Source organism: Abramis brama (assembly GCF_963993115.1).
Source record: "Abramis brama genome assembly, chromosome: 19".
Lineage (NCBI taxonomy): Eukaryota > Metazoa > Chordata > Actinopteri > Cypriniformes > Leuciscidae > Abramis > Abramis brama.
This window is the reverse complement of record NC_139981.1, coordinates 18,488,375-18,511,079: the sequence shown is the minus strand read 5'-3', so window position 1 is coordinate 18,511,079 and position 22,705 is coordinate 18,488,375. Positions and strand designations below refer to the sequence as shown.

The 22,705-nt window shown below is 36.4% G+C and overlaps 3 protein-coding genes across 4 annotated transcripts; all 3 read right to left on the bottom strand.

Annotated features, from left to right (window-relative positions):
- Positions 1-37: 37 nt before the first annotated feature.
- Positions 38-7,329, bottom strand: dcdc2b (doublecortin domain containing 2B). Of its 2 annotated transcripts, none has more exons than XM_084092323.1 (15): positions 7,168-7,329; positions 6,848-6,958; positions 5,409-5,607; positions 4,717-4,774; positions 3,946-4,016; positions 2,841-2,972; positions 2,583-2,729; positions 1,959-1,998; positions 1,646-1,705; positions 1,268-1,445; positions 1,050-1,159; positions 910-981; positions 661-837; positions 400-489; positions 38-169 (listed from the first exon to the last, which is right to left on the bottom strand). In XM_084092323.1, exons 2-15 carry the CDS (start codon positions 6,927-6,929, stop codon positions 59-61), a joined length of 1,527 nt encoding a protein of 508 aa, XP_083948449.1. In that variant the 5' UTR covers positions 6,930-6,958; positions 7,168-7,329; the 3' UTR covers positions 38-58. The 2 variants fall into 2 exon arrangements, with proteins under 2 accessions (XP_083948449.1, XP_083948450.1); XM_084092324.1 differs by having other exon boundaries at positions 1,646-1,684.
- A 1,147-nt stretch (positions 7,330-8,476) lies between these two features.
- Positions 8,477-10,179, bottom strand: iqcc (IQ motif containing C). The gene is made up of 5 exons (XM_084094056.1): positions 10,088-10,179; positions 9,556-9,699; positions 9,007-9,313; positions 8,794-8,915; positions 8,477-8,712 (listed from the first exon to the last, which is right to left on the bottom strand). The coding sequence occupies exons 1-5, from the start codon at positions 10,127-10,129 to the stop codon at positions 8,674-8,676; spliced, it is 654 nt and encodes a 217-aa protein (XP_083950182.1). The 5' UTR covers positions 10,130-10,179; the 3' UTR covers positions 8,477-8,673.
- A 2,917-nt stretch (positions 10,180-13,096) lies between these two features.
- Positions 13,097-21,410, bottom strand: ccdc28b (coiled-coil domain containing 28B). Its single transcript, XM_084093274.1, has 6 exons — positions 21,215-21,410; positions 17,797-18,049; positions 17,538-17,710; positions 17,156-17,310; positions 15,138-15,160; positions 13,097-14,751 (listed from the first exon to the last, which is right to left on the bottom strand). The coding sequence occupies exons 2-6, from the start codon at positions 18,030-18,032 to the stop codon at positions 14,697-14,699; spliced, it is 642 nt and encodes a 213-aa protein (XP_083949400.1). The 5' UTR covers positions 18,033-18,049; positions 21,215-21,410; the 3' UTR covers positions 13,097-14,696.
- Between the last annotated feature and the right edge of the window lie 1,295 nt (positions 21,411-22,705).

Here is a 22,705-nt window from a genome sequence, read left to right as displayed (position 1 = left end):
TTATTTTAAATGCCATTTTTTCACCAAGATAATGTCAATTTTATAGCGATTTCCGTGTTCAGAGCATGTGTGTGGATTGGGAAGGTGTGTCTCTGTGTCCTGCATCATCTTCAGCCTGGAGAGGGCGCTCAGCATCCCTGTCTGTCTGTTCCTCATGGTAACCCAAAGTCTGATACATACACAAAGAGAGCAAGACAAGGTATATAAATGATTCATGTTTACACATAATTCTAATAATTTCTAAATACGTAATCCGATATTAGACTATAAAAAGATGCATTGAGTATTATTGGCTACCACAAGCAATTAGATATCAGGCCTTTACTAGAGATGGCACTACACTACATCACTTGCATTGAAATATTATGCATTAAATATAATTACAACTCATAAACTGACTGGTTCTTGCTGTGTTTCTTCACTTCGTGGGGAATGTTCAGAGACCCTGAGTGATGATGATGAAGATCTGAAATGCTGTGTGTCTGACTCCTAAATAGGAACAAAATGAAAGAATTATGCTGACCTGAAGAAAATCTGCATCATTTTATGAGATTATATGATAATCCCTCTTAAGATGATTTAGTTCCATGTAAGCCTAAGTGAAAACACAATTAAGAGGTAAAACTACAAAAAAGAAGTCCATGTAGCACAGTGTCTTACAATGTCATGTTTATTCGCATCAGGCTGAGACTCTATGCTGGACGTGTATCCCTGCTGTGTTTCTCTCCGCAAAGCTGACGTATCGTCCCATGCCTCCTTCTCGGACACTACAAACTCTTTATCTCTGTTTTCACTGGAAAGATCAGCTGATGGACTGTGTATTTCACCAGAATGCATCTTAATTGGAAACAAATAGTGTTATTTCATGATTGAGTTGTCATTACTATCATGTGCATTTCACACACTCACATGATTTGTACTGGCTGGGTCAAACAGATCTCTTTCAGGAGGCTCTTCATCCTCCACAATATCTGCTTCTCTCTGAAATGAAAACAATTTTAGAAAAGACTAGATGAGATGAGATGGGACAAAAGAGGGGAGAGGTGTACCTGGTCAATGGGAAGCTCTACAGTTGTGTTTTCATCCTCCGCGACCTCTTCAGCACCTCGAACCTCCTCTCTCATACTGTTCTCAGAGGCCTTAAACACACTGTGCTCATCTAACACAATTACACAATATCACACAAGAGAGACTGCAACAGGTTAATAAACAAAAAAAGTTACATTTTATTTAGTAAGTATATTTTATTTAATTGTTAAGCATTCACCTGTTGTGGCTTTAGGTGGGGGTCTGTGTGTGTGTGGGTGTCTGCGAACCCTCACAGGTCTGGCGTAGAAAACAGAGTTCTCCTCTCTTTCTCCTCTCCTTCCTCTCCTCTTAACCAGCTGAGGGGAACTCTCTCGCTCCACCTCATCTCCTGTGGACTTCACACGCCTGCCTTCCCTCTGAAAGCAGACACCATTTACACAAGATATGTTCAATATAGTGGGTTAACAATCTGAAGCCTTTTTGGGTTCGGTTGAAAGATGACGCTCTACTTTAAAGCACCAATTAAGAAATGTGGATTTTAAAAAGTGCATTGTTTACGGTGTTTAACAGAGGGGGAAAAAAGGAGAATTAGAAAAACTGAGTATTTGGGTTTTACCTCAGGTGAATTCAGGAGGGTGGAATCACTGTGGCTGTCCTGAGGAAAAATCTTTCTACTCTTGAGTCGGATCATCATAAAAGAACATTAACAAACTTCAATAGAACAGTTTGTCTTATGAAAATGTATTAATCTGACACACTAAAAATAAACATACAGCGGGGCTCCATACTTAAGTCTGAGACTAAAAAGTTAAAATCTAATTTAAACCTCAAAATATATTTATTATATGATTTTTGAATGATTTGTAATATATTTTTTAATAAAAAATATATTTATTTTAACTCCACTGTATATTAAGTGTAAATAGTACCTTAATTCTTCTCTGTAATCCTCTGTCTCCTGCAAAATGTCTAGAGTGAAGACAGATAGATCCTATTTAACATGATTTCATTTATACTTACACTACAAGTCAAATGTATGGGATCAATAAAATTGTAATAATTTTGAAAATAAAGAAATAATACTTTTATTCAGTAAGAATGCATTCATTGATCAAAATAGAAAGTAAAGACATGTATAATGTTACAAAGCATTTCTATTTCAAACACTGTTCTTTTGAATGTTCTATATCAAAGAATTCACAGCTGTTTTCAACACTGATAGTAAGAAATGTTTCCTGAGCACAAAATATTATATTAGAATGATTTCTGAAGGATCATGTGACACTGAAGACTGGAGTAATGGCAGCTTTGCAATCACCGGAATAACTTACACTTTAAAATATTTTAAAATAGAAAATAGTTATTTTTAATTGTAATAATATATCACAATAGTACTTTTTACTGAATTTTTGATCAAATAAATGCAACCTTGGTGAGCATGAGTGGCTCCTTTCAAAAATATAATATAAAATATAAAAATATTTATTTTATTCAGTAGTGTATGTGCAAAAAAAATGAGAGTATTGTTCATCTCAATTATCCACCCTCATCACCTGTCCGCGCTGCTGCCTGTTGCTTTGTTTATCAGTATCTCCACATATGGGAGTTTCTTGAACCTCTCTGTTCCAACAGCAACATAGCTTTGCCCAGACTCCAGCTCCTCTGTGGAGGTCACTGTGAAGCCCTCCAGAGTACAGAGCCTGAGAGGTCAACAAAGTGAAATGATTGCAGGAATCAAAACAATCTCACCATGTGTGAGGACTTGCTTCATACGCTCATCGTAACACATACAGTATGTATATTTGTATCACCTGCGCACAGCTCCTGTGCGAAGCATGGCCTTTTCCGAAATGAGGCTCAAGATCTGCTCTAGATTTTTCTGCATGGGTCTGGGAATGATCAGACGCAGGGCAGGACTGAGGATGTCCCCGTTCCTAAATACACTGAATATGAGAGGGAAAAGGAAGAATAAGTTTGAATTTCTCTGAAAGCATGATAAAAAGTGGTGGTAACACTTTACTTGAAGGGGTGTGCATAAGACTGACATGACACCTTCATAATCATGACATGACACATATCATGAATATGAAGGAGGTTTTATGCATCTTTATGACAACTGTCATTAAGTATCATTCGCTCAATTATGACATTTTTAATGCAAATATGATATTGTTTGAGATGTCTTTGTTATGACAACTTGACATAAACCAATACATCAAAAACATGTCAGTGTCTTTGTCATGACAACTTGACATTACCAAGACAACATAAATTGTCTTGTCCTCAACTACAGTGGTACAAATTGAATTTGTCATTAAAATGTCACTTTAATGACAAATTCAATTTGTACCACTGTCGTTAAGGTCAAGAAAAGTATACATGACACTGTTATAAAATAATTTGACAGAGTATTAACATTTAATGATATTTTAATGACAAATTCAATTTGTACCACTGTAGTTGAGGTCAAGAAAAATAGTTATAATGGCCTCATGACAGCCAATGTCAAAACCAATCACGTTTAATGTAATGTTAACCCATAAAGCTAAGTGGTTTCTTAAGTTTGATAATTAATCTGCTATGTCATGTTTATGACATATTTATGACAATTTATGTTATCTTGGTAATGTCAAGTTGTCATTACCAAGACACTGACAGGTTATGATGTATTGGTTTATATCAAGTTGTCATAACAAAGACATCTCAATCAATGTCATATTTGCATTAAAAATGTCATAATTTAGCGAATGACACTTAATGACAGTTGTCATAAACATGCATAAAACCTCCTTCATATTCATGGTTTATAAAGGTGTCATGTCAGTCTTATGCACACCCCTTCAAGTAAAGTGTTACCAAAGTGGTTTAACAGAGTTAAAGCATTATGTTTGTGCATTTAAATGTCTGAGTTCTCACTGTATGATCCAGGGCAGAGTGATGACTTTCCTCCATTTTGCAGACACATTAGGCCTGACCAGTCCTTTAGCCTGTAAAAAGAGTACTTATTATTAATTGACAATTATATGTATTATTTTGTCTATAACAATAAGAATACCATACAAACAATATTTTTTGTATAGTGACCGTTAAACTGTAAACTAATTCGCAGGAAACTAATTTCCCACACAGTCTCTCATCATGTCTCTCATATCACGTTGCATCCTCTTAATTCTCACATAATACAAAAATTGCAAATCAATATTAAATGTCCATTTCTTAATTTGGCAAGTATGCAGCTGTCTAATAAGCAGGATAATATGCAGTCAGTGATTTTCCACCAAATCAAATATGTTGATGCTGAGTCAGTGTCCCCTGCTCTCAAGGCTATTATTAACAGTGGTTTTAGCAGCTCTGTGCGCAGCATTAAGGGGTCAGGCTCTTAAACATGTCCTAACAAGCTTTCTGATCCGATAACACTAACAGCGTGTCTCCCCTGGCCTTCTATTGTTGGAAGGGACAATAACACCCCTTTCTCCCTCTCCTCCTCTTTATGACACTTCAGCTAAACATCCACAGCAACAAAAAAAAAACACAAACACAACATAACACGCCAGTACACAGACAAACAGGTTTGATTTTTTATGCATAATTACATATATCAACTTTAGAATATTGTAAAAATTTTGATTCATAGCTTAATTAGATTTAAAAAGCAACAAATCAGTAATAAGTACACAACTGATGTACCTGTGTTGGTTCCACAGCTCTGAACATTGGACCCTTCTTCTGTCCTGTACTCAGATAACTAAACACATACAGAAAAGACAAACAAATACTATGCAGGTTTTAGCCATTTATAATATTAAGCCTGGAATCCAGTTTATTGATGCATGATCCTACTCTAACTCAAAGTATTTATGAAAATTTTGATTTTTTTAAAAGATATTTTCATCTTAATTTTGGTTTTAAAGTACCCCTCAATAATTGTATCCCTTAAAACTCATATTTGATCACCAAAATGACAAATTTAAAAGTTTTTTCCTTCATGCCTTAAAATAGCTTGTATGTAACTCTACACCCTTGCCTCATTTAGTATACGCGGTTCAATGAATATTTACACTCACACCACACCCACTCACACCAGCGATTTCAAACCGCGATTTTGAGACGGTCTTTGGTTTACTTATGGTTTGTCTTAAAGCACATAAAAAAACACCACATAGACATATAAACAACATTAAAAGCTTGATTTTCACCACAGGGGGCCTGTGTTATTAATATATGTGTGTTATATGTGTTATTAATTAATTTGTTAAGTTAAGTAAGTTATTAATTTGTATATATTTTTTGTATTTTAGTACTTCAACTTATTTAACATTTCATTTATTTCAGTTCTGGATATTTCAGAATATTCTCATTCTAAATGAATTCACACTTACTCCAGTTTCTTAAAGCGCTCAAACCCTGCAGCCACATACTGTGCCCCTTGCTGTAGGTCAGTGAGGTCCGTGACCCGGTGGCCGCAGCGTGGCGTATAGAGAGTTCGAACAGCCAATGGAGCTCCGATACTGAGAGTGATATCATTAAGAAATGCATCCATGTTGGAGATTTGCCTCTGGTTGACCACAAATCTCCTTCCTGATCCAAAAAGACATACACATACACACATGAAATGACTCATGTCGTTTTATTTCAGAAATATATACAGTATATATATATTCAATTCAATATTCTATATATATATATATATATATATATATATATATATATATATATATGACACATATATGAAATGACACATGTAGTTTTATTTCAGAAATACTGTATCACAGGGGCTAAAATTAACACTCACTCACTCGTGTAAAAATTTGGCATTGGCGAGTATATGACGGTGTCAATTGCCAGTTGTCCGATAACATTTTTATGAATTCTAACAATCCAATGTCACGAAAGTTTAAGCCTTGCCAATTTAAATATTCAAAATTGCCAATTTAAATATTCAAGTGCAAGATGTAAAAAGGAACTCATGCGTTGTGTGGGAAATTTAGTATGCGCTCACAACCAAAGTGTGCGAATACTGAAATAAGCTCTGTTTTACGTCTTCTTGCACTTGAACGGACATATTCGCACAAAATTATGTAAAAAAATGCCCGTCTCTGTGAGTATATATCCTAGTAAACACAATCGGTAATTTCTTTAATGAAAGTAAAAAGTCGAGAAAGAAAGCACATGTGTAGTACAATCACACATTGTGTACAGTAACAGTAACGTTATATTGGATCCGTGCAGGTGTTGAAGTGACAACATACTAATATATCTCTACTGCTGTCTTTATGTATTTTTAATGTCAATCAAACAAAAAAGAACCAAGAAATGGTGTCATAAATGGCTGTTTTCGCTAAATCAGTTTAAAGTCGTCATGAAATAAAAATGTACCCTTTTTACTTTGTTAGCGCACATTAACGTTAGTAGTCTTGCTGTAAACAATGAATCTGTGTTAAAAGTTAAAACACAGAAAAAAATGTGTTTGTCGTGGTAATCTTTAATCGAAATCTGAACATTTGCTTCCTTCCCTGATGACGTCACGTCAGTTTGATACCTTGGGTTAAATATCCTTAACCACTCCCCCCCATCCGTCAGTTTTCTATGAGCGAGGGATGGAGAGGAAGTGAGCTAAAGTGAAACCCCGCCCTCTATTCAATATTCCGTTTCACTTGGAAATACGTCACAAATATAAAAAATATTTCTGGCTGGTAAATTTTCTAAAGTCACCAGCCATTGAGAGCTTAGCTTAGTTTTAGGCCCAGTATATATACCGATATATATGCTTTGACTGTACTGCATTTATACAGAAAACTGTTTTAGAACCTGTTCCAACCTGAAAAGAAGGGGTCTCCATTTCTGTAGACCTTTACACTCTTGACTGGAGGCAGGTGACTAGAGACACCAGTGGATGCCATGACCCTAAACTAGCCACATTAACACACACCTGTAAAATAAACACAGAGATTACCCCCCTAAATAGGACACCTTATTTATGCCATCAAAATGCAACCATACATTTGTTAACACAGCTGTAAAAGTACAGATCCAAACCTTATTCACACACAAGAACACACAAATTAATTCATTTAATACAGATCAGAGATGCACTCACATCCTTATGTAAATCCACACACACTCACAAAAAATACTTACAAAGGAAACTTATATTATCCAGTTGATCACCTGGAGAGAAATATCATCTGGTCTGTTACTTCCAGTTGTGCTACTTTTTTAATGTTTATTTCTAATGGTAAAGCACTGAGTGTGAGAGACTCAAATACCTCACCCAGACTCCCTCCCTTTCGCACACAGACTGAAGTGAAGTGTTTCCTGGTTGCCATGGGAGCATTACTAACTATGGCGGCGGCCTTTGTGGGGCTTTACAATCAGTAACAACAAGACGGAGAGAGAGAGAGAGAGAGAGAGAGAGTGTGTGTTTGTGTGTGTGTGTGTGAGAGAGAGAGAGAGAGAGAGAGAGAGAGAGGGCAACATAAATACTTCAGTTTATTATTACACTTACACCACCAAGACCATTTACCTCTATTCCTCAAGAAATTAAAATTAATCGCTTAACCTACCTGAATTAATAAATAAGTTAAGAAAAAATAAATACGATTTTTTCCCTCCTAACGGCTATATCGAGGGTTGTGTGTAAAGAAGTGTGAAGTGTTTGTTCGTGTCCTCGGAGAATTATGTCCCTTATCATCACTACAGAGAGCAGAAACCGTTAAACACAGTGACATAAATAACCTCTGTGGAGTGATAATGAAGAAAAACTGCCTTTCGTTTATTATTTTCAATAAATATAAAACAGCAACCCTGAAATTTGAAGTTAAGTCAAATCATGAAGTTAACGTTTATAGGCTAACGTTACCATATATTTTTTCATGCCAGTCGGGTTTAAATTAGAGATGGGCGATAAAATAGTTTACATTTTGCAACGATATAAACAATCAAGCAGAACGAGATATAATGTATACAGCTTTACGTGAGTGTATACGTGGATAAAGATAGACATATTCAACTTTTTAAATCTCTAATATAGTTTACATTTCGCGACGATATAAAAAAATCACACACACACACACACACATATATATATATATATATATATATATATACATATATAATTTATATGAGTGCGGTTGAATCTTAATGTAGCCCACTATATATCCAACTTTAAATTTATCGCTGGGCTATAATACTGATTAGATTTTGAGACTATATAAAGAATCTGTACAATAGATGCAAATAAATTACAGGGTTAAAATTTTTTAGCACAACACAAACTTCTTAATAGCATACTACTATACATATATAAATATACATAACATTGTACGTATTTAGTACCCTGATTAAGTTTTATCCAAAAACTTGGATAATGGAGATAATGGTCCTTTCAGAATTAAACATTAACGGCTTAATTGTGATACAGGAAAAAAATCTCTCCCCCATCTCGATATATGTGCAAGTTATATTTATTTCTGAAATGTCATTTATACAAAAATACAATCTCTTCTTTAACACAGACACATTTATGGACAAAACGAACTTATAAATAAACAGATTTACAACAATTCTTAAACATTCTGTTAATGTTACAAAGAAATTACAAAAACATCTCTCAAAATGTTGGTCCACTTCAGCCCTGGTCCAGTATCAGTGCGACACATCCATTCTCTGTTTAAGGGAGAGATACTGCAAAGGAGCAGAGCAGATACATTTTCAGACATATATTTTTTTTAAACATTAATGTTAAAAATGATAAACTTTTCTCACTTTCTTTCTGCTACTGATGGCTTGCTGGATCCACAGCAGCTCCATGGCCAAAGTGCTCCGCTGCTGCTTCAGAGAGTCAGGAGTGTGTGAAGTGTCTTTCGAAACCGAATGCAAACTTGGTCCTGCCAAAAACAAAAACATAAAGTCCAGCTGTTTTTTTTTTTTTTTGTATTCTTTTTTTTTTTTTTTTGCCAAAATCTCTTCTCATAGCACCTGTCTGAAATAAGCTGTTGTGGCAAACATCTGAATTCACAGCACTGCAAAGTGTAGTAGAATAATCCGCCAGGTTTTGTCCGACTACGTTCTCTCCTCTGTCGTCCACATGTGTGGAAGTGTCTCTGCTGGCTGTTTCAGGAGCTTCGTCTCTCTCAGGAGCTTCGTCTCTCTCCGGTACCTGGATTTCAGACTGTGAGAGAGTTTTCTCACCGTCCTCATTTTCTATCTTCTGTTCCCTCTCAGAGTCATCCTGACGGTCATGGCACTGAAACCTGGAGCGTTCATACTGCAGCAATAGGCTTTTCTATAGATTACATTATACACATTAAAATCTATTATTATGCAATGTGAATATTGATACTAACTGACATTCGTGAATCAATCAATTAATCATCAGATGAGATGCATTCGATGGCTAAATAACACAAACAAGAAGACATTATCTGAAAATCTTAAATAAAAGTGATAATCTGTAACATATGTAGTATACATATGTATAAACAGCAGTAGACAGTATGAGAAATTAGTAATGACAGAGAAGCTCACAGTGTCAGTAAAGTGAGGTTTGGGAATGATGTTTCCTCTCCACTGCAAGTGATCCAATCCTCCATCAATCTCTCGCACGATGTCCTCAAACTGAGTCTGAACCAAACTCAGACCTTGCCTCATCACATAACCGCGACACTGAGCCTGGCGAACACAATACACAATGTAAGCTTTACTTTCCTGATACTGGGACTAAACTGAGATCAACTAACCCTCTGCACATGTTAAAAAGCACAAGCTACAGAACGTCTGTTGTTAAAAAGTTCATTTAAAGATATGTACTATTCAAAAGCAAATTTTATTTGTTATCTTATACGGTTTTTAAAATGTATTGAAAAGAACAGACAAGGTCCTCACAAAAAAAAAAGATATGCTGCAAAAATGAAGATAAACAAATGAATATGAATAACGACTGTAGTGTAAACAAAAATGAACTTGCCTAGTTACTCATCAGACAGACGTTTAAACAAATTATTTATAAAATACATGCACATAAACTTTAGAAACTGAATCAAAATAATAATAATAATACCTGAAATTGAGTTAATATCTGAATCCATGTCTGTTCGTTCATAGCGCCGCTGTTTGAACGGCTGATTGTGCATTTCTTCCCCAACAGACACAGTGAGGATCAGACAGGATTTCAGCTCGTGACCGCCACCCGCTGTTTGGAAGAGGTTTTGGTAATGTGGTCATTCCTTGAATGCAGTACTTTCATGTCCCCTTGACCCCAACATGTACAGTACCAGTCAAAAGTTTGGATACATTACTGTTTTTAATGTTTTTGAAATAATTATTTTATGCTCATCAACCTTGCATTTATTTGATCAAAAATACTGAAGGAAACAGTAATATTGTGAAATATTACTACAATTTAATATTACGGTTTCTAATTTAATATACTTTAAATATACTTTATTTCTGTGATGCAAAGCTGTATTTTCATCAGCCATCACTCCAGTCTTCAGTGTCACATGATCCTTCAGAAATCATTCTAATATGCTGATTTGATACTCAGTTATTATCAATTTTGGAAACAGTTGTGCTGCAGAATATTTTTTTGGAACGTGATACTTTTTTAAGGATTCATTTATGAATAAAAAGTTTAAAAAGAACAGCATTTATTCAAAATAGAAATATTTTCTAACGATATAAATCTTTACTATCACTTTTTATCAATTTAACGCATCCTTGCTGAAAAAAAGTATTAATTTCTTTAAAAATAAATCAAATAATAAATTACTGACCCCAAACTTTTGAAGGGTTTTAACGATTTTAAATAAATCCTGAAAAGAGTATCACTGGTTATGAAAAAATATTAAGCAGCACAACTGTTTCCAACAATGATGATAATAAATCAGCATATTATAATGATTTCTGAAGGATCATGTGACACTGAAGACTGGAGTAATGATGCTGAAAATTCAGCTTTGCCATCACAGGGATACATTATATATATATATATATATATACAGTGAGGAAAATAAGTATTTGAACACCCTGCTATTTTGCAAGTTCTCCCACTTGGAAATCATGGAGGGGTCTGAAATTGTCATCGTAGGTGCATGTCCACTGTGAGAGACATAATCTAAAAAAAAATATCCAGAAATCACAATGTTTGATTTTTTAACTATTTATTTGTATGATACAGCTGCAAATAAGTATTTGAACACCTGTCTATCAGCTAGAATTCTGACCCTCAAAGACCTGTTAGTCTGCCTTTAAAATGTCCACCTCCACTCCATTTATTATCCTAAATTAGATGCACCTGTTTGAGGTCGTTAGCTGCATAAAGACACCTGTCCACCCCATACAATCAGTAAGAATCCAACTACTAACATGGCCAAGACCAAAGAGCTGTCCAAAGACACTAGAGACAAAATTGTACACCTCCACAAGGCTGGAAAGGGCTACGGGGAAATTGCCAAGCAGCTTGGTGAAAAAAGGTCCACTGTTGGAGCAATCATTAGAAAATGGAAGAAGCTAAACATGACTGTCAGTCTCCCTCGGACTGGGGCTCCATGCAAGATCTCACCTCGTGGGGTCTCAATGATCCTAAGAAAGGTGAGAAATCAGCCCAGAACTACACGGGAGGAGCTGGTCAATGACCTGAAAAGAGCTGGGACCACCGTTTCCAAGGTTACTGTTGGTAATACACTAAGACGTCATGGTTTGAAATCATGCATGGCACGGAAGGTTCCCCTGCTTAAACCAGCACATGTCAAGGCCCGTCTTAAGTTTGCCAATGACCATTTGGATGATCCAGAGGAGTCATGGGAGAAAGTCATGTGGTCAGATGAGACCAAAATAGAACTTTTTGGTCATAATTCCACTAAACGTGTTTGGAGGAAGAAGAATGATGAGTACCATCCCAAGAACACCATCCCTACTGTGAAGCATGGGGGTGGTAGCATCATGCTTTGGGGGTGTTTTTCTGCACATGGGACAGGGCGACTGCACTGTATTAAGGAGAGGATGACCGGGGCCATGTATTGCGAGATTTTGGGGAACAACCTCCTTCCCTCAGTTAGAGCATTGAAGATGGGTCGAGGCTGGGTCTTCCAACATGACAATGACCCGAAGCACACAGCCAGGATAACCAAGGAGTGGCTCTGTAAGAAGCATATCAAGGTTCTGGCGTGGCCTAGCCAGTCTTCAGACCTAAACCCAATAGATAATCTTTGGAGGGAGCTCAAACTCCGTGTTTCTCAGCGACAGCCCAGAAACCTGACTGATCTAGAGAAGATCTGTGTGGAGGAGTGGGCCAAAATCCCTCCTGCAGTGTGTGCAAACCTGGTGAAAAACTACAGGAAACGTTTGACCTCTGTAATTGCAAACAAAGGCTACTGTACCAAATATTAACATTGATTTTCTCAGGTGTTCAAATACTTATTTGCAGCTGTATCATACAAATAAATAGTTAAAAAATCATATATTGTGATTTCTGGATTTTTTTTTTTTTTTTAGATTATGTCTCTCACAGTGGACATGCACCTACAATGACAATTTCAGACCCCTCCATGATTTCTAAGTGGGAGAACTTGCAAAATAGCAGGGTGTTCAAATACTTATTTTCCTGTAGAAAAGTAAAAAACCACTATTTTAATAATATTTCAAAATATTAATGTTTTTTCTGTATTTTTGATCAAATAAATGCAGGCTTGATGAGCATAAGAGACATAGTAATGTTAAAAATAGTAATGTTTCCAAAATTTGACTGGTACTTTATACGTTTTAATATATTGTTTAAAATATTGAACCGCCAATTTAAATGTTTTTTTTCTTTAGCACAATTTAATGATAATATAGGTGAATTAAAAAAAAAAACTTCTTTGGTTTGAGCAAATGTTGTCATTTTGTCACATTTAATGCTTCTATATTTCTAACAAATTACAACAAAAATATATATCTTTTCCCCCCTTTCTCTATAATCAAAATGCTTCACACAATACTGCATTTGTTGTGTTTGATTTTAATAAATCAAACTGCTTACACTACCTATTACTTGATATAGCAAATAGTAAGTCACAAAAAGTCAAAGTGAGTTAATTGTTGCATTAAGTTTTATTACTTAAAGCACACAAATAGAAAATAGTTTCTATGCACTGATAAACAAAAGACATGGACAAAAAGCACAGGACACAGATATTTTCTTTTTCAAATAACTAAATAATAAATAATTCGCAGAAAGAATACAAATATCATTTTTAAATGATTCTTTCAAATGCTTTCGACTACAGCCTGTATACGTGCAGATGCAGGATGAGATCCTGCCATGAATCAATCCTATATCAATTTAAACAGACTTCCCCTCAATTGCAACAGTACTGATTCTCTATTGAAATAGTTGGAGGTAGGCATAGCGGAGGTCAGCAGTGAAATGTTACTGCATTATGAAAAATATATATAAAATTCAAACGGGTGTTTCTTTTACTTTTCTCTAAACTTGTCCATTTGTTGTGCTGATGTTTTATAAGTGAAACTGGTGAAGACTGGCTTTTCATAAGGGGTTGTTGTTAGTAAGCTTGTATACGTATTATGGACTATGTAGCATTTTTTGCAGCAGTTTTGATCCACTGCAGGTCTTTATTAGATGTTACTGCACTGCTTTTGTGCTTTGGGCTGGAGACTATACAAATCTACAAGTTTCAAATACAATCTTGTGCTCCATGAAGAAATGGGGGAATTCTCGAGTCAACTCCTCTCTAATTCTAGAATTACCCAAATCTCAACTTTTTTAGAACCTGAAATTTGAAATGCCCGATTCCATGTTTTCAATTTAGTTTATACAAAGATAACACACACACACGCACTCACAAATCCTGTACATTTCCATCAGTTCCATTTAGAATAACAAACTACTTCTATCATTATTGTTCCTATATCAACATAGATATTTAAAACTCTAGTTTACAAACATGGAATATAACATTATATGAAATAACCGTACTTCAATTTTAATGTACAAGCATCTACAAAAAGACTCCATTCCATCATTCCGAGAGTCCCATGAAGACCTTCCGGTAAAACAATCAATGTAATCTAGAGGCTGAGAAGAGGCACTGAGATCAATGATCTCAAGCAGTCCTGAGTGAGTTTATAGCTACTCCACAGCCATTTACAACATCATTCCAGAGAACACCGACCAATAACGAAAAGAAAATCCATTGTGTATGTGCTGATTGACAAATAATGTTAGTGTTAATCTTCTCCTTCACTGCTTTCATGGTTGATCTAATAATTCTAGATCTCGGGTTTCTGAAGTCTGTTCTTGTTTAACTGAGTTAGCCTTTAGCATTGATGAATGAACCTGTGGAATCAACTCATTCAAACCCTAGAGGAAGTACAGTTGCTATTTATCCCAATTTAAACACTTTAACAAAAATGGCTTTCAGGCTCAAAATCATTGGAATTGTTAAATGCAAAGACTAAAATATTTAGACAAACAAGAAGTGCCATTTTTGCTGTTGAATTTCATTCACATGGAGAATGTGCTTTGATGCTGTTGCCGTCACTTAGCATTGCATTAGTCACGGATCACGATGATGGCGCTCATTAACTTGCAGTTGAGTTGTAGCCATGGCAACTTGGGCTTTGGTCTGCACAGTGATTTGATGGTCGGCTGGGTTTGGTTTCTTGCTTCAGGTGTTGGAGGTCTTGGGTAAGTCTTGATTTTCCGCCAGGTGGAGTTTCTGTCTGGTTAAACAGCATTAAGGAGATATGCACTGCTAATGTACATCTAATGTACAAGGTCTGGAGGTCCTATTACATATAAACATGCTGACTCCAGTATTCTTTCAGCACATATAATGCATGTACCTATTTGGCTTCCATTGGGACACAACTGATCTAAGATGTTTTGAGAAACACAATCCCTGCACTCACTGAGACTAAAACTAAGTGCTTAGCTGAGAACACTGAGAGCTTTCAGTCTAACACAAACCCTCTCTGGATAAACACCATTATTTTCACAATATATTTTACTTGAGAGAGAGAGTTGATTAAGATTAAAAGTCAATAAACATTGTATTTTATAATTCTTGCAATGTACAACACATACAAACCATAGAGTGGAAGGATACATGGAGCTGCTCAATTCTTCCAGCTATATGGGACAAAACAAAGATGCATTTAAAAAATCAATATAATTTCTTGTGTTCATGGTTCGGTGTCGTTTATGTTTGTATGGTTTTCCCCTGCGTTTCTCCTGGTTCCTGAGTGTTTGTGATTAAAGTCTGTTTCCTGGAATTATTCCTCGTTGTTCAAGTTTCTAATATACTACGTTACGTAACAATTATTTAAATTGTAAAATATATCATGGTAGTATTTGTTATGCTGCTGATTAAAAAAATAATAAGACTAGTACAGTAATGAGAATCAATAATGGGAATTTTAGACAATTTTTTAAGTAAAATATTGCATTATGGAGAGTGGAGGGGATGTGCTTAATGAAATTATTGTCACAGTGCAAAAGTCTCAATAGTCCTAAAACAAGCTTAAAGGAGAACTCCGGTCAATTTTAACACTGAGCTCATTTTTTTGTAAATTTGGAGTGCTGTCAGTACAGAGAACAACGGCAAAAATCGGTGTTGCCTACACCGTGTTATCCTCTTTTTAAAATTTGCACCCTGTTGACTTCAATGGGGCAAGTTTTAAACCTGCTTTTAGCCTCTTAACATCCTTGATGTGTCATTACAAGTGCACAGCCAATGTGAGTGATTCCTTCAGAGTGAACACGGTGAATCGGCCAGCGCTCATACCTGTATTTCTTTCCTGTTTTCGGTCGAAGTCCACAGTAGTCGATTGTCGAGTTCTCCACTGTTGCTTAGTTACCTATGATCACGCGCGTGAACTCGACAATCGACTACTATGGACTTCGACCGAAAACAGGAAATAAATACAGGTATGTGCGCTGGCCGAATTAACTTCATTTTTATTCATATCTTTCACATCTACTGCAGTCAGATTCACCGTGTTCACTCTGAAGGAATCACTCACATTGGCTGTGCACTTGTAATGACACATCAAGGATGTTAAGAGGCTAAAAGCAGGTTTAAAACTTGCCCCATTGAAGTCAACAGGGTGCAAATTTTAAAAAGAGGATAACATGGTGTAGGCAACACCGATTTTTGTCGTTGTTCTCTGTACTGACAGCACTCCAAATTTACAAAAAAATGAGCTCAATGTTAAAATTGACCGGAGTTCTCCTTTAATGAAAAAAAGTAGGATAAAAAGTAACCTGAACTCGTTATTATAAGATTCAAATACACTCTGTTATACTGAGTGAATCATCAATAATGAAACAGTTCACACACTCTCTCTTCTCTCACACTCTGGGCTCTCTAGCACATACCACTGAGCTGACAGCTAGAAGGGAAATACTATCAATAGTAACTGTCCAGCCCTTCACAGGCTGATGAAAGAATTCAGTCAGAGGGCGACACTTGGGCTTGGATAATAATACAAGATTCAGCCACAGGCCTGTATTGAGATACAGGGTATTATTGTGTTCAGTCCTGGAGTATTTGCGTGTGAGAGACGCTCAGAGGGCTTGAATAGTGGAGAGAGAACAAATAGACTGGTGTTCCATATCCAGTCAATCCAGATTCCACTAATGTGTGTGTGTCTATAAGGTACAAATATACATTTGCATGTGAAAGCAGAATAAATGTCCGTGGTTTAAGCTTCGGTATGAATGCATAAGAGATTAGGGCTGCACGGTTTGGGGGGAAAAATGTAATTGTGATTAAAATTGTGATTAGAATTTAAATTAAAAGTTCCAAGTTTGTTGTGCTTATTTGTAGGGCTGCACAATTTGGCCAAATATGTTGTGATTATACATCAATAATCATCATCATCATCATTATTATTATATTATTATTACTACTAAGCCCTTAAAGCTTCTCTTTTGTTGACAACAGCTGTTTTTTTGGAAGATGAGTGGTGCATGTGGCGTTCCTAAATGCAGGTTATACATGACCCAAACTCACGGTGGATGAAGGGATGAGTTCAAAGCCATATCACTATTTCTGTGTTATTTCAATTAATCGTGCAGCCCTACAAGAGTTGCATGATAAAATGAGGTGAATTAATGTCTCACGTTAGAAAGCAGGTGTTCAAGATTGCGGTCCGAAGCGTTTTTTCTCTGGTCTTCAGACAGCTCCTCCACATGACTGTCCAGACTGAAATGGAGCCGGGCCAGACGTTCCTGCATCTCCCTCACATGCTCTAGTTGCTCAAAGGAGCACACCTTACCTGCAAACACACCGTGTTATACACATAGAAACTGAGATAGTACCTTACAAGACTCGTAAAGCAAATCTATATCAACTCACTGATGAATCAGATGGTGTAAATGTGCCACCCTTACACACCGCTGCATTCCTCAAAAATGTCCCAACAATTGAGACTGCCAACCGATTCTAATTACAGCCCAAACTATTAAAGCTTCTGAATAAAACCCTAGCGCACATGTGTCATACCGAAAGCCTGCAGTTTTCCAGAGTGAAAGTCATTGAGCAGGTTGAGCAGTCCTCCCTCCATCTCTCTCACATCGGAGACGTCGGTGAGGAATGAGTGCTGGAGCGGTGAGGAGGACTGGGACACGCGACTAGGTCCGGCAGGCTGAGGAGCTCTGGGCTTCTCTCGGTGAGACCTGTATCGGTACAAATAGAACCAGAATCACTACCAGACTCTATTTTGTGGCTCAAACTTCAAACTTAGAAGAACAAGCACACAAACCTTGTGTTTTTAGGGGGAACCTCAGGAACGGCAAGAGCTTCTTTAGATGGACCCATTGCCCCCACCGATCTCTTGCACTTTCCCCTGGGTTTGGGGGAGGGAGGATGGGGCAGACCCAATGAGAATGTGGCGCTCTTACTCGCCGGGAGAACGGTGAGCTTTCGAGGGTTGATTGGTGGAGGAGGGGGATGGGGAAGGGACACTTTGGGACTCCTTTTCTTCCTCTTGTCCTCCATGAGGGCACTGGCACTTTCTAAGAGACACAGACAACAGCTTTCAGCAACTGAGATGTAGGAAATACAACATGATCTGATCCTGCACTCTTAAAGGGATAGGAACCCTAAAATTAAAATTAAGTAATAATCACCCTTGTGTTGTTCTAATGCCATATTTCTTTTATGAACTGCAAATGGAGAATTTAAAATAAATTCCAACTCGTGCTTGTTTATAAAATGGCAGTGAATAGCGACCAGCGTCAAGCTTTTTAAAAAAGATGCAAAGGTATCACAGAAGGATGCAACACGTGTCATAGGTATTTCAAGTGTTCTGGGAGTATACGATATGAAGAACATTATTATTATTTAACAAAAATCCTAACCTTGGCCGTTAGTCTTCAACGCATGGCTACGCGACATGCTCGTTCTGACTCTGTTAGCACAGCAGTTCACTCCGTCTCGCCCAACAAAAACGGGACAAGAAATACAATCCATCATGTACCTTTTTCTCTGAGGTGAATATATCCATTGTGTTCAAAATAACAAGAAGTTATCGCGTTCACATCTGTCAACAGAGTTCCGACCCCAGAACACATGGAATATACAAGAAGTGTTGCATCATGTGATCATTTTGTGATACTTTTGCGTTAAAAAACCCCCCGAAATGCTGGTCGCTATTCACTGCCATTATATGGACGATTGCAAGTGAGGCTTTTTTATTTTTTTATTATCCTTTTGTGGTTCATAAAAAAAAGAAGGGCATACGGCATTCATCCATACATTCTTCGTTCAGACGAACACAATCGGAGTTATTTTAAAAAATGTCCTGGCTCTTCCAAGCTTTATAATGGAAGTGAATGGCTGTTTCTGTTTTGAAGTCCATCAAAGTGCATCCATCAATGATAAAAGTCCTCCACAAGAGTAACTCGTGACGCATGTATGACGTAGGATGTAGGAGTATCGTAAGTTTAGACGCCTCTTGCGGTTCAAACAAACAGTGCTGGGCAACAAACTCAAGCTCCTCTGACATTTCTCTTTAAAAATTTTTGTTTTGTTTCTATCCTCTGGGCTTCTGCGTTCGTCATTACGTTTTGCGTCAGGTCAGGGGTCACTCTTCCACCGTAAATCGATGCGTACGGCCGGAAGCTAGTGATTTTAGTAGATAAAGTTTTAAATATGGATATTTTTCTTACACGAACGCATCGCTTCACATCAGAAGGCCTTTATTAACCTCCCCAGAGCCGTTTGGAGGACTTTTATCATGGATGGATGCGCTTTGATGGACTTCAAAACAGAAACAGCCATTCGATGCCAATATGAAGCTCGGAAGAGCCAGAACATTTTTTAATATAACTCCGATTGTATTCGTCTGAAAGAAGAATGTCATATAGCCTACACCTAGGATGGCTTGAGGGTGAGTAAATCATGGGCTAATTTTCTTTTTTGGGTGAACTATCCCTTTAAGGGAACATTCCATTTTGCAAACATTATGGAAACATTACTTTTGAATGTTCTTTGAACATTCTGAAACAAGTAGTAACATTTAAAATGTTAAACGAACATCCAACTAAAACATTTTTAAAAAATGCTTGATGAATAGATAGCTAATGATTTTGTGCTAACGCTTTAAGAACATAATTAAAGACTAAACAACTTTGAACAAACATTCTATTAATGTTACTGGAAAAACATTTGTTTATAACTTTGAGAGAACCGTACCAGAACATTCCCTGTTAGCTGGGGAAGAACTATTTTTGGACCTCGCTCCAAATGACCTTTCAGGGAACCATTTATTTTCTTAGTGTGAAAACATTTTAATAATCTGAAGAACCCTTAAAAAACCTTTGCAATGGAAATGTTCCATAGATGTTAAAGGTTCTGCATGGACCATAGATGCCAATAAAGAACCTTTATTTTTAAGATTGTGGAGTAAAGTGGAATAGCACATGATGTCAAAAAGGTAAAGGTAGAGTGTGTTATTTCTTTTTTAGAGTCACTGAATGGAATTGCAAAAATATTGTTATATGAAAGAGTGTTACCTGAACATTGCCGTCATCCTAAAGCATTAGCTATCTACTTTTTTAATGGGAAAGGTACATGTTCAGGCTCTTTCTGTTTTGTTTTGGTTGGGAAGGCAAACAAGAGCATTACGTAATAATAAGGGCCCCCGCCATAGAGATAAATTAAATAATGTGGGGGGCCCAAATATGAAGGTTTGTCACATGCCTTGAGAGTCCTGTTGGTATCACTGAACTCAAGTCAATTTCAGCTTTGAAGCGAACAGATTTCAATCATTACAGCAGGTCGAAGTGAGAGCCTGCGTTAAACATTTAGCAATTATTAATGTCTGACCTTGAGCTGCAAACAGATGGAATGGAAAATTCAATGTTTTGTGTGACTGCATGAAGTCAAATAACAATATCAGAGGTAACATGCTTGATAAATGTCATTGGTAAATGTATATATGAAAATCGTACTTCTAATCATCCTAACTTTGTGGGGTTGTTTCAACCTCCACCAAAACTATAGACTGATTCTTATGGATAAAGTAAGCCTCTCTGCCATTTTCTGGTTTGTTTATTCTCCTGTTCTGTTTCTCACCCTGTGTAAAGAAATACCTTGTTATCAAGCTTTTTCTTAGAAATTGCAGCTACTCTACGTCTAAAAGCATTAAACTGTAGGCCTATTGTTTTAATCCTAATCCTAAACCCAATAGGTTGGAAAAAAGCAATAAATTAATTTCTGACCAATTTGTATGTTCCTGCCCACCCTTAATTCCATATAAATGGTGGATTCTAAATAAGAATCTAGATTTTATAAATAAAAAATCTATATAAAATAGCCTAGATTAATGATGAATATATGAATTGTACATACTTATATTATAGATTCTATATTATAATAGCCATTTAGATGAAGGATTATTCATTGCCAGTAAGTACTGAACAATCTGGGTCAAAATCTCAATTTTAATGAATGCACTTTATATTAGGCTACATTACGTCTTTTTTACGCCATACTCCATTTTTTTCTTTGCAATTATAGAATTGTATCTTATGACTTGATATGTTTACCAGTGAGAGATCTACTGCATTTCTCATTTGGGGAAGAGGTTTTACACAGAATGGAAAGGATTTGCACAGGATGCCCCATGAGGCGATGCGCACATCGTCATATATAGCTAAACACAACGATTTACTCACCGGCTGGCGGATAAGGATGGGGCTCTTTGAGCTTTCCAACGCAAATTTAAGACGCCCGTGTTGGTTTTTCCATTCCAATGACGGATGATTTATAAGCGGTCCGTTTTAAAAGCCGACATCAAGTGCGAGCTGTGTCCAGCGGGAGCTCTCCTTGGTCTCCACTTCCCGACGGCGATTCTGCAACTCGTACTATGGTGAAGCTTGGTTATTAATATTCATGAGATGCGCTTTCGCTATTGGAAGAAGCGTCCTAACTACATAATTAATATTCAATCAAGAGCCGAGCCGAAACAATGAGCAACGTCAAAACAACAACATTATTATTCATGAGCTAAACCTTCGCCATACTAGGAAAGTGGTCACAATAGGATGCAAGCTAAGCTCTCGTTTAAAGACACAGAGCATCACACTATTAAAACCTCAACCACACAGCTGGCTATTTATACAACGTGTTTTAATATGCCATTATAGGCTACTACAAAAATAAATGGCTCTATAATGAATTTCTGCATAGTCAACCGTTGACCGAAATCTGTAGCCTTTGTGTCGCCATCTAAAGGCGAAAGTTGTTTGAATTTAGTATTTTTTTCATGTCATTACATTGTTTTAGATTATAATAAAAATAAATAAAAATATTTTATTAATATGTTATGCTATGTCCACTGTACTGGACACCGGGACAGAAAATAAAATGGCATGTACAGGCAAAAAAAAAAGAAGAAAAAAAAAAGGGATTTTTTTTCATTCACCAATCAATTTGTAGGTTTCAAGATTTTTTTTTTAACCAAACCTGTGTATAAAGATGATTCTCAAATATGTTATGAAAAATATAACGGAATGGATTGATATACCATTTTACTTTATGCAATATGTGGGTAAAATGGCCATAAATTTATAGTCCCATTCAATACAATGTATCGATACACTGTATCTAATTTGCAAAATAATGTGTTATTTAGGGCAACATGCAATGAAAAAAGAAGTGTAATACATAATGGGAGAATAATTGGCAACATTTTCACAATAATACCCATTTCATAGGAAGAATATTATATTATATATATTTATGACAGTTTGAAAATTTGTCAGACTCAAATGGTAATTTAAAATATGAACCACAAGACTGCTAAACTTGATCACTAGATTAATATCAGCCATTTTTAAAGACCAAGGAGAAGTTGTTTTCATGGTGAAACCTCCAAACATTTGGTATCTCTGAAAAGCCCTGAATGTGCTCTTTACAGGACATCCAGACTGTAAAACTGTGACATATATGGTGTCAGAGAAATTGACTAAAATATAATGTCCACTACAGTGGACAAAAGTGTATTCCTGGGTCCCAGAACCTGAGAAATATTATGATGATAAATCTAGGGCTTATTGATTTCAAAATAAATAAAAATATTTGCATTCTAGTAACACATTTGTGTCTGATTATGTCAGATGATTATGACAGCCATGTAAGAAGTGGTGCATTAATAAAAAACTTCA

Coding starts and splice junctions, on each gene's coding strand:
- iqcc (XM_084094056.1), bottom strand. CDS start 10,129: ATGAACGAACAGACATGGATTCAGATATTAACTCAATTTCAG. Junction 9,700..10,087: donor AGATATTAACTCAATTTCAG/GTATTATTATTA, acceptor TGTGTTCGCCAG/GCTCAGTGTCGCGGTTATGT. Junction 8,713..8,793: donor CCATCAGTAGCAGAAAGAAA/GTGAGAAAAGTT, acceptor GCTCCTTTGCAG/TATCTCTCCCTTAAACAGAG.
- dcdc2b (XM_084092323.1), bottom strand. CDS start 6,929: ATGGCATCCACTGGTGTCTCTAGTCACCTGCCTCCAGTCAAGAGTGTA. Junction 1,446..1,645: donor CCCTCCTGAATTCACCTGAG/GTAAAACCCAAA, acceptor GTCTGCTTTCAG/AGGGAAGGCAGGCGTGTGAA. Junction 982..1,049: donor TAGAGCTTCCCATTGACCAG/GTACACCTCTCC, acceptor TTTTCATTTCAG/AGAGAAGCAGATATTGTGGA.
- ccdc28b (XM_084093274.1), bottom strand. CDS start 18,032: ATGGAGGACAAGAGGAAGAAAAGGAGTCCCAAAGTGTCCCTTCCCCAT. Junction 17,311..17,537: donor TGGAAAACTGCAGGCTTTCG/GTATGACACATG, acceptor GTGTGTTTGCAG/GTAAGGTGTGCTCCTTTGAG. Junction 14,752..15,137: donor GAAGAATTGAGCAGCTCCAT/GTATCCTTCCAC, acceptor CTGTTTAACCAG/ACAGAAACTCCACCTGGCGG.